Below are 17134 nucleotides of genomic sequence, written 5' to 3'. Positions count from 1 at the left end.
CGATAAGGTTTGTCATACCCACAACACAACACTGTCTTCTCTTCAGTGACTTTCCTGATGATGTCTTGCCTTTTGCTGGCTGTTTTCTGTGCTGCTGCACATGGAAATAATGTTTTCAGTGAACTGCCAATGAGAACACTTTTTTTTAAACTCAGAACTATTGCTTCATCTAGCCCCTTTTTCATCATAAAATGATGAAAAGTCTATGGCTCTATACTGGGTGTCCATATCAAGGTCTTGGTAGCATCTGAGAGGAAAGGCCAAGAGCTGCCCTGAGCCTGCCACAGATGGTTCTACCTGGTTCCAAACTCACTACAGGGCACAGCTGAGCTCAGCAGACATTTGGGCAGAATCCCTGAGAAAATATATTTAAAAACCAACAAAAAGTACCAGATGGAGAGAGAAAAGGGGAAGAAAAATAAACCAGAGGGAACCTCAATGGCAGAGAAAAGACACCAGAGGGGTGGTGGTTGTTACAAGGGAATCGGGAGCAAATCTGAGCCTGGGAAAGGGAGAAGGAAAGGCAGTGGTTGTAAAGTGTCTTTTGTTTCCACTACCTTTAACTAATAATTAAACATTTATTTTAATATTCAGTAATTTAATTATCCCCAATTGGAGGCTGTTTTGCCCAGCAAGCAGTAGGCAGTGACTAAGTCCTTAACTCCTGAACTCTCCTTCCTGTTCTTCCCATTTTCTCCTGTATCACAGAGTGAAGCAAGTGAGGGTCTGACAAGAAGTTGGCTGCTTCCACGGCAGCCAAGGAAGACAGGAACTCCTTTCCAAAATGTACTGTTTTAGGGTGATCTTTTCATGCAGAAGTATTAAACTCCCTTGAATATATTTACAGCTCATACAATTTATCTTTAGGAAGATACTTTCGTACCTGTGTACGTTCAAAAAGCATAGAATTTTCTCCACTACATATGGTATGGACAGTATAATAAAGTTATTTTTGTAGGTGTTTGGAATTTTTACAGTAGCTCTGAAGCTGCAGTTAAGTGGCTGCAGACACTGTGATCCCAGTTGACACGCTACCTTCAGTGTGTGTTTTCAAGAGATTTTTCAAGAATTATTGTATCCAAATTCTGGGCCACTATTAAGAAATCTTTTATCTTGCTAGAAATTTTGGTAAAATCACATGTACACTGTTCAACTGGATAAGAAAATGCTATTTTAAATCACTGAAACACGTTTTTTGACTTAGGGTATCCTTATTTTTCTTACTTCTTCAATAATAGTCAAGAACAATGACAAAGCTGAAGGGTAGCCATAAAAGTCCATGCAGCAAACTATCAGACATTGCCAAATATCTTCTGATGTCTTCCAGTCTATGCTGGAACAATGAAACATGGAAATTTATGCTAATTCTCTTGCATTTTTCTGCTATGCTTACACACTATCATTGTTCCTAGAATATCCAGCAACAAGAGTAAGCTTGTGTAGCTAACCTAGCAGTCTTCTCAGATTATTTACTTTTAGAGTTTATACTTCTGGCTCTTGTAAATCACTTTACTGAGCAGCTTGAGATCAACTCTCCCATATCTGTTTTCACAGAGGCACCATAAACCTCACTGATGTGCTACTCCTTGGCCTGTTGCAGGGCTGTGTCCAACACAGGGCAGTGTGTAACCTCTTCTCATAGATGCCACTTTTGCAGCCCTCTCCAAAACCTTGCCAAATAAGCCTAATACACAAGGGTGTCAGATCTGGAGTACTGATGCTTTGGGACTACTTCAAACAAAAGATCAATGGATTTTCAAAGAGCTGAGTGTGGCACAACAGAACTTAATTCTCATCCCTGCCCCGTTCACTCTCTGCATTCCTTTCTGTTCTTCAAAGACTTATTTGGGAAGCTGTATTTGGAGATTTTGCTCTCTCATGGACATTTTCAAGTAGCTACTCTTTTTAAAGAAGTGTTGAAGTAAGCAACAGGCTGTAGTGCTTGATATCAGCAAAGTGCTTTTTATCACCCTTGCAAAAGAAACCTGCTTCAACCAGGCCAGTCATAAATCCTTAAATCTGTAATTTATCCATAGCAGACTCAAAGCACAGCAGATATTTTCTCAAAATTTAATCTGCACTAACTTAGACCCAGGAATGAACTGGTTTCTGCTGCCCAAATGGAATAAAAGCAGGAACTCCACCATCTCCTAATGCTTCTGCTGTCACAGAGAGGGGATGCTTAAAATTTAGTTTAGAATAGTCAGGGTTAGCAATGTAAATCCACATCAGAATTCCTCACACCCTCCATTCCTTCCCCACCCAAAGGATGCATCACCTAATTAGACTGCATTGTTAAGTATACACATACAAAATCTACTTCCATTCTGACTGAAGTGCATTTTAAAAAAAACTTAGTTCTGCAGTTCTACCTTCTTTTAGCTTTTTTTAGTACTGTACATGACATGGCATGACAAGGTAGACTTTTCCCTTTGCTCTGCAGTATTATTTATTGGATTAACATGGGTCCTTGCATCTGTAAAAGGGAAAAGCTGCTTTTGCCCCTGCTTTCAGTTGCACATCTCAGTCACAACTGTTCCTGAAAATTGGTGCTAATCCAAGTTAAGTTCAAAGTCCCAAACACCCTTGAGATTGATTACAGTGTTATCAGTTTCAGGATAGCAATATTCCTCAGGGCAAAGAAATTATTTATGAATGACAGAGACTTCATTTTTCTTTTTCTAGCTTTACTCTCAGTTAAGACAGTTGCAGTGATCTATAATGATTAAGACATGAAGTACAGCAATTTCCTCCAAAATTAATCTTCTCTTTTCATCATTCTGACCAGTCTGTTTTTAAAGAATCAGTGTCCAAAGGCTGACACATACAGAATGACCTTTGCTCTCTGGAATTCCTTTATCTTTTCTAAGAAGTCTCCTTAAGGACCATTTCTTTAAAAAACATCTTGAACCAGTGCTACCCATGACAGCCATAAATGAGGTGACACAGTATTCTAAAGGTAGGAAATTCCAATACCAGCTTAAATATTTTCATTTCTGAGTGCTTGTGTAAAATTTATCTGCTAACATAACACAAAAAATGTTTCCAGAAGTTTTCTGTTTGTAGGTTTTGGTGGGGGTGATTTTTTTTTTTTTGTTTTTTTTTAACAGTTCTCTTATAACTTTTTTCCTGTGCTTAAAGGAAAATGCTTGATTTTTCTTTAAGCTTTAATTGGATGCAGTCCTAGTTTACCTACCACATACAAAATCTGCTTCCATTCTGACTGAAGTGCATTTTAAAAAAAACTTAGTTCTGCAGTTCTACCTTCTTTTAGCTTTTTTTAGTACTGTACATGACATACAGGTAGACTTTTCCCTTTGCTCTGCAGTATTATTTATTGGATTAACATGGGTCCTTGTATCTGCATAGGATAACACAGTTTTTGCCTATACACCGATCACTACTTTGGAAAGACAAAACATACAGGTATCTGACACAGAGGCATTTATTTCCTTTAATGAAAAAACCCCAAATAATAAGGCAAAGATAAATAAATATAGAAGATTACCTTGCTGAGTATTCTGTTCTTGAGTTCGATTCACAGTGAGGTCTAGAGGGCTATCCTGTTCTTCCTGAAGGGAGTTTTCCGTTTGGTTCATTTGGATACTTTTACATATCAGACTTGGTTCAAACGATGAACCATTTCTGTTCTCTTGAATTTTGCTACTTTTTGAAATGTACTCAATCGCAAACTGACGGATCATTTTTTTCATTAATTCCTGAGCAACTAGGGGAATGTTAGGATCACAGTTCTGAGGAAGATCTAGGAATAAAAAAAAACAACAAAATAGGCAATTGATACAGCAAAAAGCCAAAATCAATTACTTCTTGTTAAATTAATACTTCCTATAAACACAATAAATGTATGTACTAAGTATACATGTAAGGAACACATTAATTTAGAAGTTTAAGTTTTCCTTATGAGCACTCCTGGCTGAAGGTCACTTGGAAGGACACGTTTAGCACATATCAGTAATTTGTATCTTACTCCTCTTTGTCATAGCATGCAAGTCAAACTGTGAGAGTAGATAAGTAATGCAAGTATGAGAGCCAAATAACTGTTGTCAAATAAGCTGAATCCTCATTTGCAGACTGTTCATTTTAAGTTTTGAGAACAAAGCACTTGGAATAAAAACGGTGAAAGTTAAATAAAGCTGTGAGTTAACACAAGTTACTTTCAAAGAACCACTGTAACACAATTAAAGCAGATTTATATAAAGTCCTTTTCATCACAGAACAGTTGGACGTTTGCTCTAAAAAAAATAAGAAAAAAATTTGTTTCACCTATATGGCAGACGTTATCTAATTGCAAAGTCAAAACTTGTTCGATGCTACTTGCAATGTCCCACAAACTGTAGCAACACTAGCAACTGAATTTTGCAAAAAAGTTGTAAAATTTTATTGTAAAATCTTACAGGATTTTCAGGACACTTCCAGTGCATTTTCAAAGTGCTACCAATGAAAAGATTTGGAAGAAAAGCTTTATTTCTTATTGTACCTATTTGTGGCTCTGTATGTAACAGTACTTTTTTTTTTTTCCTCACAGAAAGAAGCATTTCATTTTAAAACACACAAAAATAAAAATAGATTTACTTAATAATTAACTTTAATATTAGCTGTCAGCTAGAAACATTAAACCTCTTATTAACAAGTGTAGCTGAAACTACATTTCTGAGTCACTGAAAAAAGAATTCAGGTACTAACAGAAGCACCAGAAGAATCAATAAAATAGATATAACTTAGAATAAGTATCAATGTGATTAAGAAACTCACTTAAAGCAAGCTGCTACTCATCAGTGCAATACTGACAATACTTCCTTTTACAAAGACAACTGCCCTACTGGGAGATCTAAGCTGTTTCTTAAAGTGGCAGTAGCAGTACTCATTTCACTAACCTACTCTTCCTTCTTTCTTTCAATTCTATGCACACAAAAATATCCCTCCCTATCCCAGTATCCACTGCCCATCCTTGAGTTCATAGTTAATGAGTGGAACAGGTTTCAAAGGGACAGGGACTTAAAGATTTAATGTGACTGTGAACATGACACAGAAGAAGAAACCCCGAGACATGGTGTTAGTGACTGGGATACTTTAATTAATCTGAAATTGAGAAAACAGATGATAAATTAAGTTTTGCTTCATGGAAGTGGAGAAACTGAGAGGACTGGACTGGGTTTTGTTTGCAAAGTGTAGGTTTCCTAATGGGTAGTTTGTGGGATCACACAGAATATTTGCTTGAGCATTTTACAGCACTGAAATTCTACCCATCCACTAGAAAGTGAATGACCACTGAGACAGATTACAGAATGCTGTTCAAGCTTAAGATCAAAGTGCAGAAGACTTTTCTGCATTGTTTCAAGCTTATTCAGACCATAATCCAATTTGAGAATCCATTTTAACCAGAGTATTGCAAGGAATTACAAAGATGCATATGTGATCTACTCTCTGATGTACAGGAGAGGGCAGCTGATTGTGCAGATGCTCTTCTGAACACCTTTTGGTTGGCTTTTTAGTAAAGCTTCACATGAAAAGGTGAAGCTCCAACATTTTTGAGGACTGAGTACACAGTAGACATCTTGGCTTTAAGAGACTATGCAAGGAATGAGAAAACAAGTCTGCCTATGGCTGAAGCTCTGTCTTCTGACCATCTTTCAGCCAGATCTCTACCAAAATCTTGAACAATCTCTCTCTCATCATGGAACACCCAGGAAAGGATATTCTTTGTTTATTGATATTTCCCAGTTTCTAAATAATGAATCAAATAAATGGTCAACTGGAATTTTATCATCTTAGAGACACATGTAAAAGGAAAGAAAATCACCAGAAGATATTGAATAAGTAAGGCAACAGGTGTAAAATGATAATGCCTACACAAAAATAACAAGAGAACAAGGAAAGTTAAGATATGGAACTGAAAAACTGAATTATCTAGGAACAAAAGTAAGGATTTTCATGACAGGGTAATTGTTGCTGTGGAAAAAGAAAACTACTGAGGAATACCTTAGCTTAAAAATAAACAAATGAACCACTAAAACAAACACAAGCAAACAAGAAATCCAGCCACTAGCAATCAAAGAAACTCAAACAAAATTAAATATAGAAAATATCATCACCAGTGAATAATCTACCAAATATCTGGTCTGGAATGACTCTGCTTATACAGAGAAATCATTTTTTTGCATGCACACAAGAACAACAACTTAGATGATTTTTGGAGAGCAGGTGATCATCAGTGTAAGTGGGAAGATAGTTATCTTACATCTTGGCATGATCCATGCCTTTAAAAAGCAAAAGATCATAGGGCCCAGGAAACATCTCTCTGGAAAGCACAGCAGCACAACTGGAATAAACTTCTGTTCATTAATCACCATCCCCAGCATCAATTATTACAAAACTGCAAGACAAAACTCCTTCAGAACTGCCAAGATTCTTTCTATTGCCTTTCTATTCCATTTTAGACTGTTCACACTGGTAATATCCAAGTATGAATTGCTTTTAGACACATGCAGGAAAAGGCCACTTTTCCACTAGCAGCCAAGTAATCTGTTGACTTATTTAGAATAATACAAGATTAATTTTTTTGCTCTTACAATAGTTTCTTTAGCAGTAGTTTTAATTTTTTTACTAATAATTTTATAATAATAACTTTTTCTAATAATGAAAAAAATGCAGCACTTGAAGTGTATTAAAGTCTAATTACCTCCATTCAGTGGCTGTAAATCTGCATTGTTATACAAGTATGAAATGAAAACATGTAGGGACCTGTAATCTTAAATTCATTAAGTTTCAATACACGTGGGAAATTTGTAACTAGTTATAAATTTTTAAAATGCACTCTAACATATTTTGAGGTAAGAAAAGTATTAGGTGTCTGAGCTACCAGATATTTCTTAATTGTTATCAGCAGATGGCACCAGATATACTTTTTATGACCTGAAATGTTTTTATTCTAAGATATTTCACTAGGAGTTGTGATTATATAGCTACACCTGTTTTTAAACTTTTGTTTTTCACATAGTTGATTTACAACACAGGGCAGCTCTGTTTACTCCATGGATCATATATTTACATACACACTATTTCAGACCCAGCAGAACAAATCTCCAAGGATTTGGACTGAAAGCTACCTGATGTTCCTCTAGTTTCTCTCATATCACAGTGGACATCTTGATATTATTAGGATAAGAGACAACTAAATGACACATTTCTATGATATAATCTGATACCTCCCCTACTGTGACTGTCAAGATTACAGTCAGAATGCAAAAGGTGGCAGCAATAATGATGTGCAATTATGACTAATTGCAATGATATATTTAGGATTGAGACTTCTTCAGTTTATGTACTACACCACCTTGTAACTATCCAAAACCATATTAAACATTCTGTACATTAACAGCATGTGTTCTCATTAGACTGCAATGCACAGATTAACAACAAATTTAACTGATAGCTTGGCAGGACAATTGACAAGGAATTAAAAGTGTCTGCCCAGCAGAGAGGGACCTGTGGGTGCTGACTGACAGCTGGCTGAACACGAGGCCATGTTCAAAAAACAGGTAGATGTGGCACTTCAGGAGATGGCTCAGTGGTTATGGTGGTGTAGGACTGGCAGTTGGACTTGATGATCTTGATGATCTTGTCCAACCTTGATGATTCTATGATTCTAATATTCTTAGTTCTACCCATAAACTGTCAGATCACCAGTAAGTTAAACACACAGATTTATTCTGCCCCATGTATCATGGCAGCAACAGCAGGAGTAAGGGCCACGTTCACCCTAGCTTTCTGTTCCTGTAAACATTCCAGGTTTTTCCTTTCTCTACCCCGACTGGTAATTTTCATTACTCTGTATACAGACATCTCTCCTAAGGATTTTAATAAACATAGTTGAAAATGACCAAGAAATGCAGAAGTGAAGATAGTAACACTGGCAGTCAATCAACACAAAAAGTATGCTTTACTTTCTTAAGAAAGCAGCTGAAATCCTGCTAAACATTCTTTCCTGATGGACTTGAGGAAGAAAAGGGACAGCAAGGATGCAATACAAGCTTACTGCACAAGCTGTGACAGAATTCTCAGTTCTTAGAGAAAAATCTTTCAGGTTTTGAAAAGAAATCATATTTGATCATATTGATAAAATGAACTGCAGCTATTGGATCAAGTAGTGTGCCTATCTCCAAACCTCAGAAGTAACACCTCAGAAATTAACACCTTTTTGTAGTCTGAAATGGTGTGTACAGGATTACATTTTCACAGGTTTGCCAAATGGTAGATACACAGTCCAAGAAGGACAAACAGCTCAAGACACCTGTATTTCTCTGGGCTGTAACTAAGCAAAGAACAGGAGAACTCAGTGTTAAATGCAGGTATACAGTATGGTGTAAGAAATCAAAGTTAGGGATGATAATATTTTCGGAGACGAGACAGATACCTGGGAACAAAGAATTTCAAAAGCTTACAGAGAAAACTTTTTCATTTGTGCTTAGAGGTCACATAATTATTGTATAGTAAAAATGCTTCCAAGAACACTGTGGATCCACTAGTAACCCAGAAAATTGTTAACTTCTCAAAAACCTGCAAACATTCAGAAAACAGACTTGGGACTTTCCTAGTAAAAGTCTTAATCTTCCTTCTATAAAGGTAAGACAATTAAATACCTCAGTGGTTTCACATACCCTTTGCAGCCACAAGTTTGTTTCTGGTGGGGTGTTTTTGGTTTTTTTATTTGTTTGTTCCCCTCCTCCTCCCTCCCCTCCCCCTTTTTTTCCTTTTCACTTCCTGTAATTTGAGACAATTTAATTTAAGAGACAATTTAAGAAGACTTTAGTTAGACCTGAACTGGAGCACTATTCTTAGAAAAAAACTCTTTGGCAAAGTCCCCCTTACACGAGAATACAAAAGTCCTTAAGAGAATAAAAAAAACAAATCAGAAAAGACTATTTTTCAACTGAAAAACACCTTTTTAAGGAGAGTCAAGAGACAGAAAAGATGACCTGTACAGAAAAGATCTCAGGCACTCCAGGTTCAAGGGCATAGTAATCTCTTCCTGGTACAGCAAGGTAAAAAGTGAGAAAGTTTTGGTTTTGTTTTTTTTCCCCTCCACCTGTGTGAAGAAAGAGAATGTGCCCAACTTTCTAATTCTTTGCTAGAACAAGAGCTGTCATCCTAGGCAGACTCAGCTACTTTGACATACAAGTACACCTACTAAGCCCCCTAAAACATCTGAAAGGTGAAGTTAAACAGTTACTAATACATACCATAAAATACATTCTCTCCCCTAAAATGGTCTTCCTGCTGAAAACTAGAAGTTAAGAAACAGATAATGTTGAAATACCTAAAATTCCAAAGAATGGCATCCGAAGTTGGCATGAAAACAAAGTAGCAGCTTATGGTAAAAAAAAACCAAACAAACAAAGTAGCAGCTCATGGGACTCAGGAAAATAAAACACCAGGTAGTAGAATGCAACAGAACTAACAATGCTGGCAAGTAATAGCAGTGCTCCATTTGGTGCTTCAGGAAGCAAAGAAAAAGCTTAAGGCAAACCAAAAGAAAAAAGAGAAACATCATTCAGTAGATAAAAATCACAATCAACCCTTAGTAATTTGATTTTTCCTAGATCTGTGTCATCTCTCAATATAGCAGACATGCTTTTATTACCTTTCTTTCGAAAGAGTGCATTTAGATAGTTTTCTGCTTGGCATTCAATCTTATCAGTGTTGGACTGGCCCTGAGATGACAGTTCCTCCGTAGGCGTTGACTGTGAAGAACCGAGAACTGATGCACGATCCTACAAGACAGATGAAAAATCTTTCAGAAGTTACTCTGCTGCAGTACAATATAAAATAAATTATTGAGCTACAGAAGAACTGCTAAAAAGATGCCTACCATAAAGAAAAACCACACCTCACTCCCCTCTTGTAGCCAAACTACCTTGAGCTATTTGCAGAATGCAATTATCTGATTCTTACTTTCATAACAAAAATTGAGTGTTGGGGAGTCATGCTTCATGTCATGTTCATACTTACACTGACTGTTTCTTTGTGTAAGTTACAAAAGGAACATTTCTCATCCATAGACCAGTCAGTTAGCTCTTCTGGCTCACAGTCTTAAAAGAAGAAAGAAAAACTAGATGTTTTAAACAAGCAAAAGTGGATTTGGAGAACAAAATATATATACCACAATTTCCTTAAATAAATTCTATCCTAATTTAATATCAATTTATTTGTACAGTGTAGTCAGTAGGATATTCTTCAGGTACTTCCAAAGTCTTGTATGGCTCACACAGCTCAATTTCCTTTTACAAAATGTGTCCTCTGCTATTTAAAAGGCAAACTCACACGTTTCAACTGATTACCTATGACAGTTACCAGAGGCATCTGAAAACTGTAAATAAAGCTCTAAATTCCAGTTATCATTCAACACAAGTGTGCAAAGTTGTAGCAAACCAAGCTAGGAATTAGCATACGGACTCCTCACCATTTAAGCTACATTTAAGCACCATCATTTTATACCATCACTGCAAACCCCTATACTCTCTTCTAGCACTTGATTTACTCAAAAATTTAAATTAATTTTGTTTTACCAGAAGATATGCTTTGGTCTTGAGGCAATACAAGACTTGAACAGGTTGCTTGTATCAACTCCATTCTTCTACTGGAGATATGCCATATATTTTCTTTAATAAATTTACTAAGCTCCATTTCAGATGTTAAGTTTTCCATCATATACTCTCTAAAGCCACCAATTACTTCAAAGTTTTTCCCAAGCCAACTGTGTTAATAATTAAAATCAACCTAATTTCCTATTGAAATTTCTTTACAGCAAGTTATTCTCATTTGCTTTTGTGGCAACATTGTTCTTATACCTCAAGAGTTCCCTGAACACAACTGACCAAGATCTCTGGTGTTATTTACATCAGGCTTCCTTAAACTGGTCCCCTCCATGTACTGCAGGGGAATCTCTGCTCTTGTGCTTGGAGCACCTCCTCTCCCCTCTTCCTTCTCTGAACCTGCTGTCTGCAGGGTTGTTTCTTGTTTTCTCTGCCTCCCAACTGCTGAAGTTTTACTCTTTCTTAAATATATTTTCACAGAGTGAACATCAGAAATAAAATTATTCTTAAAATATGAGGTTCTTAAGCTGAATGCAAACGTAAGTGTGAATTACTTAAGAATTTCCAAGTAACTATGAAATATTTAAGAATTAAGAAGTACTATTTAAATATAATTTACTCATCTCTAAAATGCTATTTTAGAACAGAAGTCAGTATTATGTTATATGTTTTCAGAAATGTAAACCAGCAGTTTTGCCGGGTTGGACAACTGATGATAAAAAACAGACATGGGATTTTTTTCTTCACTGGACAGTAACAAAAGATAGCTAGATTAATTCAGCAAAAATAACTATCCCAGCCTGTTTAAGAGTTATTTCTTAAATAACTTTAAGAGTTTAAGAGTTATTTAAGAGATGTCCACAGATTAAAAATAACCAAATACCTCACGCTATTCTTTCATAAAAAGCTCATGTTTACATAATTTTCACAATAAATCTGCTAGGATCTGTTAGGATTCTGCACATAACTCCAAGACAGGTTTTATTTTCAGCCAAATTCTTCTGTCCTGTCTGGAATCCTGAAGTTCCACTGTTAAAGTCTAACTAGAGAGCAAACCTTTCATGTTGTCAAAAAGGCAAACCATCAGCTTTACTCGACACCAAATTTATTTAAAGTATAAACCATGCACAATGTAACACATTAAATATGCCAGTGGGCTAAGCAGAACTGCCATCAGATAGCAGATACATCAAATGCCAGGCATTCAACAGCCTTAGGTCACCACCACAGGAAACATATTGAGTATTGGTTTTGAACTACAGATAGAAAACCAAGTTCTCAGATAGACTGGAGGCACAGATGGCACTTTAAAGCAGAATGAACTTTCTCTTAGGTTCATTCAATTTAAGATTATGATTACTTCCCCTCCCCATTTTATCTTGCTTGGGGTCAGCTAATGAAAGATTTGCTGACAAGCTAGAACAGCAGCCATCCCAGGAGAAAAACTTGTTAAGATTGTGCAAAGAGCATTTCAGTGCTACGTATGGTACAGATTACTGCCTGAAACCAAAGTCATTTAGAACAAAGCTTTTACATCAGTTTCCATTTTCTAAGAATAAAATGGTGAACTTTGACCAAAACTACCATAATTTTTCATTTTTAAGCCATTCAAATCTTTGTTTTCCCAAAGCCTTTTTCCCAAGGAGTCATGCCAAATAAAACAAACAGACATTTGTCGCACTGAACAGATACCATGTTTACCTTTTAAAATGTGAAATTATTGTCTAGTAAATGAGATAACTTAAAAAAATTGAACCCTTACTTCCTAGTATTTTCTGTATTATAACAATATCCCAATAAATTCTCCATCTATTCCTCACAGTTCTGAAAAAGTTATCCCATCCTTTTTATATGCTTCTACTCCTTAATAATTACATAAGAATGAGGGGTTTTTCATGTTTCTTCATCCTTGTAGTTTTGTGAAAATTTCAATGATATTAGAGAACTGTGTTTCTAATATATTTCTTCACCCCATTACTTTATATATGAATAAACATTCCAGAACAAACTAAGGAAAAAAAACCCCACACCCTCAAGGCTGGGTTGGATGGGGACTGGAGCAGTCTGGTCTGGTGGGAGGTGTCCCTGCCCCTCCAGGGGGGTTGGAACTAAATGAGCTTTAAGGCCCTTTCCAACCCAAACCATTCTATGATCCTATGAACTAAACCTTTCATCCTCTGTTTTTCTTCTGTAAGAGACCAGAACCCCAGCACATAATCCAATAAAGGAAAATACACACATACCAGATGATGAAAGGAAAAGCTTTAACAGTTTAGCTAAATGTCTGTAAGTAGAATGTGCTTATTTACAATTTACATGTGAATCTACTTAGCTGTCAGAGTATAAGCAAAGGATTAGAAAGCCCTGAGGATTCAGTGACACAAGAAGTCTGGAGCTCTCAGAGCATGACCAAGGTCAGATGCCAAAATATTGAACTTGGTATCTTTGCAACCAGAAGCTGCACAGTTCAAGCAGCTTGGAAAAAACCAACACCCTGGTGCTGAATAAGAGATGTGATGAGAACCATTTAAACAAGCCTCAGGTAAGTCCTACATATAAATCACAGAAGAACTGAGATAATGAAAAAACCTTGCCATGTTCAGGTAATGTTGTTACGGGTGGTTATTTAAGTTTAATTAGTTTAATTAGCAAGATAATTTTTGAGGTTTATAAGATTAAAAAAACCCTAGTAAAACAGAATTGTACCTTTTACCCTTTGAATTACAATTTATTATTCTCTCAAACACTTTTGAGAGAATACAGTAAATCTAATCTGTAGAACAAGTAATATTTCAAGACAGAACTAAGGAGGAAATATATCAATTAGCATGCTTGTGCCACGTTTTACACACATCATTAATTTCCTATATTAAAAATACAGATCAACAATGTAAGAGAAAAAATTGCAATTGTGGCTATGTGGCATGTATTTCAGCCAATTCTCATGCATTTCTGGATCAGAAAGCCATATCATTTCTTAAGGTTTTTTCACAGAAACATACACTCATACAATGAGGCATGTTGCTTAATATTGACAGTATCCTTCAGTGGCTATTATGAGGAAAATGCATGTTCCTAAAACATTACATTGTTTGATAAACAATTTAATTTGCAGGACGACATCATTGGGTCATCAAATATTTACAGTCTTCTGCAAGCAATGGAAATAGCAGATCTTAGGGGTTACAAGAAACTTTCAACAGCATGATACAGATAAGTTAAAACTTTTCCCATAAGAAAGCTCCATTAGGCACATACAGGAATTCTAAAGTAATTATACAACACCTTGTTGTGTACAGTCAGGCACCTTCAACTGGAACATTTATATTCTGGTCATTAGCTCAGTTCTTTTGGCCTTCTTACCCAAAAAAAGTGTCCTGAATTTTCTTTCAAAATGAAAACCCTTTGATACAAAAGAGTAACAAAGCTTTAATCACTAATTGGTTTAAATACAATACATAGCAACCCATTGGAATTACAAGCAGAAAACAAACAAAACCCAAAACCTGTATACTATTACAACAATGCCTTGTTCCTTTTCCAAACCAGTAATGTGTTTGTTTATTACAGCAGATGGGAGCACTGCTCACAAAAATAACCTTTAGCCCAAATGCACATATTTCTTAAATGACTAGTGGCATGCTTAGCTTTACAAGTGGCAAAAATACTCCTAAAACATAAGTAGTATTTCAAGCTCTCCCCCTTCCTCTTGAAAATAGTGATATGCATATGATACAGGCCAAGAAACTCACACAGTATGAAGGCTACAAAACCATAACCAAGTTAAAGCAATCATTCCAAACCTCTTCTAAGCAACCCAACAGTATATGCCACTCTGCCTCATGTACTAGCAGCTTATAAATTATATGCTTTACAAATTACAGCTAATAAATTGTGAAGAAATTAAACTGAGCAGTCTGAAGGTTCAGTAACAAAACATTTTTTTTAAAGCCATGAAAATGAACTTGACAGAACACACTTTTCAACACTTCAAAGCAATTTTGTGCTGGATTTGTGTCCTCTGCTTTTGTTATATACAGATAAATGATTTCATACTTAACTAGAAGACCCATGTATTACTGACAGCTATTCCAGAAAAACCAAAACACATCTGGAATAAAACTAGGTCTTATTGGTAATGGAAAAAAAATGATGCATCTATATGCAAACCAAAATGTATACATTTTATATATATACAAAAAATTTAGAAGATTATTTATATACATAAATATGCTTTAAAAAGCAGCTTAAATTTTATTGACTACTACAAGAAAACTAAGCTAGCATTCATTACCTTTCTTTTCCCAGTTAACATCATCAGGAAATTGAGCACCTTGTCCTCCCTTTCTAAAAGCTGTTCAAAAAATGAAGTGGGAGATGCAGTGTTCCAGAAAAGTAAATCTTTGTCACAAGAGCTTCAGGACAGCTTAGCTAATCCAAAATTTTCCTCATAGGAACAAAACCTAGGTACCATTTCCCTAGTGTTTTGACTGTGTAAAATATCGACAAGACCATGATAAAATAAACATCAGAAAGAAAAATAATTGACAATTTCCTTTTTAGAATTCAATATGCACTTTAAAACTACCTTTAACTCAAAACAAAACCAATAAATTCAGCTCACTGCACTAAAAGCTGGCTCATTTACCTTCAAATAAACTGAGGTCTCTTCGTAGCCTTGGTCCATAAAGCCCTTCTAATATACTTTCAAAACCTGGAGACAAAAGAAACATTTAAAACAGTAAATCAAAAGTTTCTTAAAAGAAAGCAAATTTGAGAAAACTGGCAACAAGGTTCTCCAATTCTGAGAGAAATCCCAATCTTTTTTACATACATTACACAATTATTTACTCCTTCCACTCTAGTACTATTCAACAGTATTAGAAGATAAAAATGAGGCAACTGCCATCTGCACAGAGTCAGCCTACTAAGCCATGCCCCAACAACCTCATTAGACTTAAAATAACTACCACAGAATCTTAAAGGTGAAAGGATTAGCCTCATAGTTCTACACAAGACGTAGTCTTACACTGAGAATTGGTCATGTAGGGAGGGAAAAGAAAAAAAACCAACCAAAACCCCTCAACAAACAAACAAACAAAAGGAAAAAACCTTCAAAGCCAGAAACTTATTCATGATCTGAAATTACACAATCTGAGTAGGCTAATATTCTTACTAATATAAAACCTTATTTTGCTTTTGATATCATAACAGGTCTGTCTAGTTCTCTGTGTACATACAAAAATATTTATCTAAGCCTCAATTTGAAAATCCAGTGTTTTCCCACATTTACCATCTAGTCTGTGTAGACATTTAATAAGATCATATACAGTGACAAAGCAAAAATACCAAATAAATAAAACTATTCAAAAAGCCCCCCAAACTAAACAATTAAAAAATAAGAGATGCATGATAACTGATAAAGTGTGGTGACAATCTACTTGATCAGCAGTATAAGTTCTGTTAAATATAGAAACAGTTTCCAAGTATTCCCTCTTTTTTCCTTCCAATTAATGAGCTTATTTTCAACTAAGAGGATAACCCAAAGCAGCATCTGAAGGTTCTCACTCTTCACACTCAAGACCTGCCTACACTAAGGATGCAGCTATTTTACAGTTCTAGCAAGACTATTTTATCATCACACCACAGAAAAGATACCAGTATCTTCAGGAAACAAGTAACCACCATTAACAAAGGACATTTAGAATGACAAAATTTGCTCATCAGATGTGATGCCCTCAAAGACAACACAGCCTGTTGCTCTCTCGTAAAAAATGACATTTACTTTTTGGTCTAAGGTTTATGTACCCTAGTGTAAAGAAGCAGCAGGCTAAATAATATGTTAAAATTGTCATGTAGGCAAGAGAAGCCATCATAATAAAGCTGTTCAGGTAGGCAGGCCACACTGAAAATTTACTTTTCTATTTTATATTGTTTTATAATTTTCATTTATAAATTATATGATGAAATTCAATTATTGTAATTATAAGAGCTATAAATCTATTTTTTCTATTTATTTTTCCACTTAATAATATAATCCTATGCAAGAACACAAAGGAAATGACAAAACCACTGTCCTCTCATGAATATTTATACAGATACATTCTATCTGCAAAAACTAGGAAGGAAAAAATCAGAGGCCCAAAGCAGATACTATAAATTACCTTAAAGCATTATCCACCGACTCTTAGATTCAATGTAACAAATTCACATCACATTAGCATTGCACAAACTCCCAGTTCTTCCAACTTCAAAGAATTATGGACAAAAAAAAACCAAAAAACAAGCAAGAGAAATGAAGAAGTCTGAAATTAAGATAGCAGTACCCCAAACACAACAGCCTGGAAACATTAAACACACTTTCCATATTATGATCATTAATGCTATAAATTGGAAGCCACCTTAGCTCAGAAGCTATTGTCAGTGGGTAAAGACATGAATAGAATACAGCAGTTCTTGGAAAGTCAGTACCTAAAACCACCTTGGGTTTTGGACACCTATTTTCTCCCCTCTCGACAGGT

General features: G+C 35.6%; 1 protein-coding gene across 12 annotated transcripts in view; it reads right to left on the bottom strand.

The window, feature by feature from the left end:
• Positions 1-17134, bottom strand: part of LCORL (ligand dependent nuclear receptor corepressor like) — a 66686-nt gene that overhangs the window by 27670 nt on the left and 21882 nt on the right. For 8 of the 12 annotated variants that reach the window (XM_071743863.1, XM_071743871.1, XM_071743870.1 and 5 more), the window contains exons 2-5: positions 15262-15327; positions 10030-10109; positions 9662-9791; positions 3509-3763 (exon numbers count right to left, since the gene is read on the bottom strand). In XM_071743863.1, coding sequence (XP_071599964.1) covers positions 3509-3763; positions 9662-9791; positions 10030-10109; positions 15262-15327 — 531 coding nt within the window. Of the gene's footprint in view, positions 1-3508; positions 3764-9661; positions 9792-10029; positions 10110-13898; positions 14046-14907; positions 14968-15261; positions 15328-17134 lie in introns of those variants that run through there. The other 4 variants (XM_071743862.1, XM_071743869.1, XM_071743868.1 and 1 more) reach the window with 2 other exon arrangements.

This window comes from Heliangelus exortis, chromosome 4, assembly GCF_036169615.1.
Source record: "Heliangelus exortis chromosome 4, bHelExo1.hap1, whole genome shotgun sequence".
NCBI classification, from domain to species: Eukaryota; Metazoa; Chordata; class Aves; order Apodiformes; family Trochilidae; genus Heliangelus; species Heliangelus exortis.
Note: the sequence above shows the minus strand (reverse complement) of the source record. Positions and strands in the feature narration are given on the sequence as shown.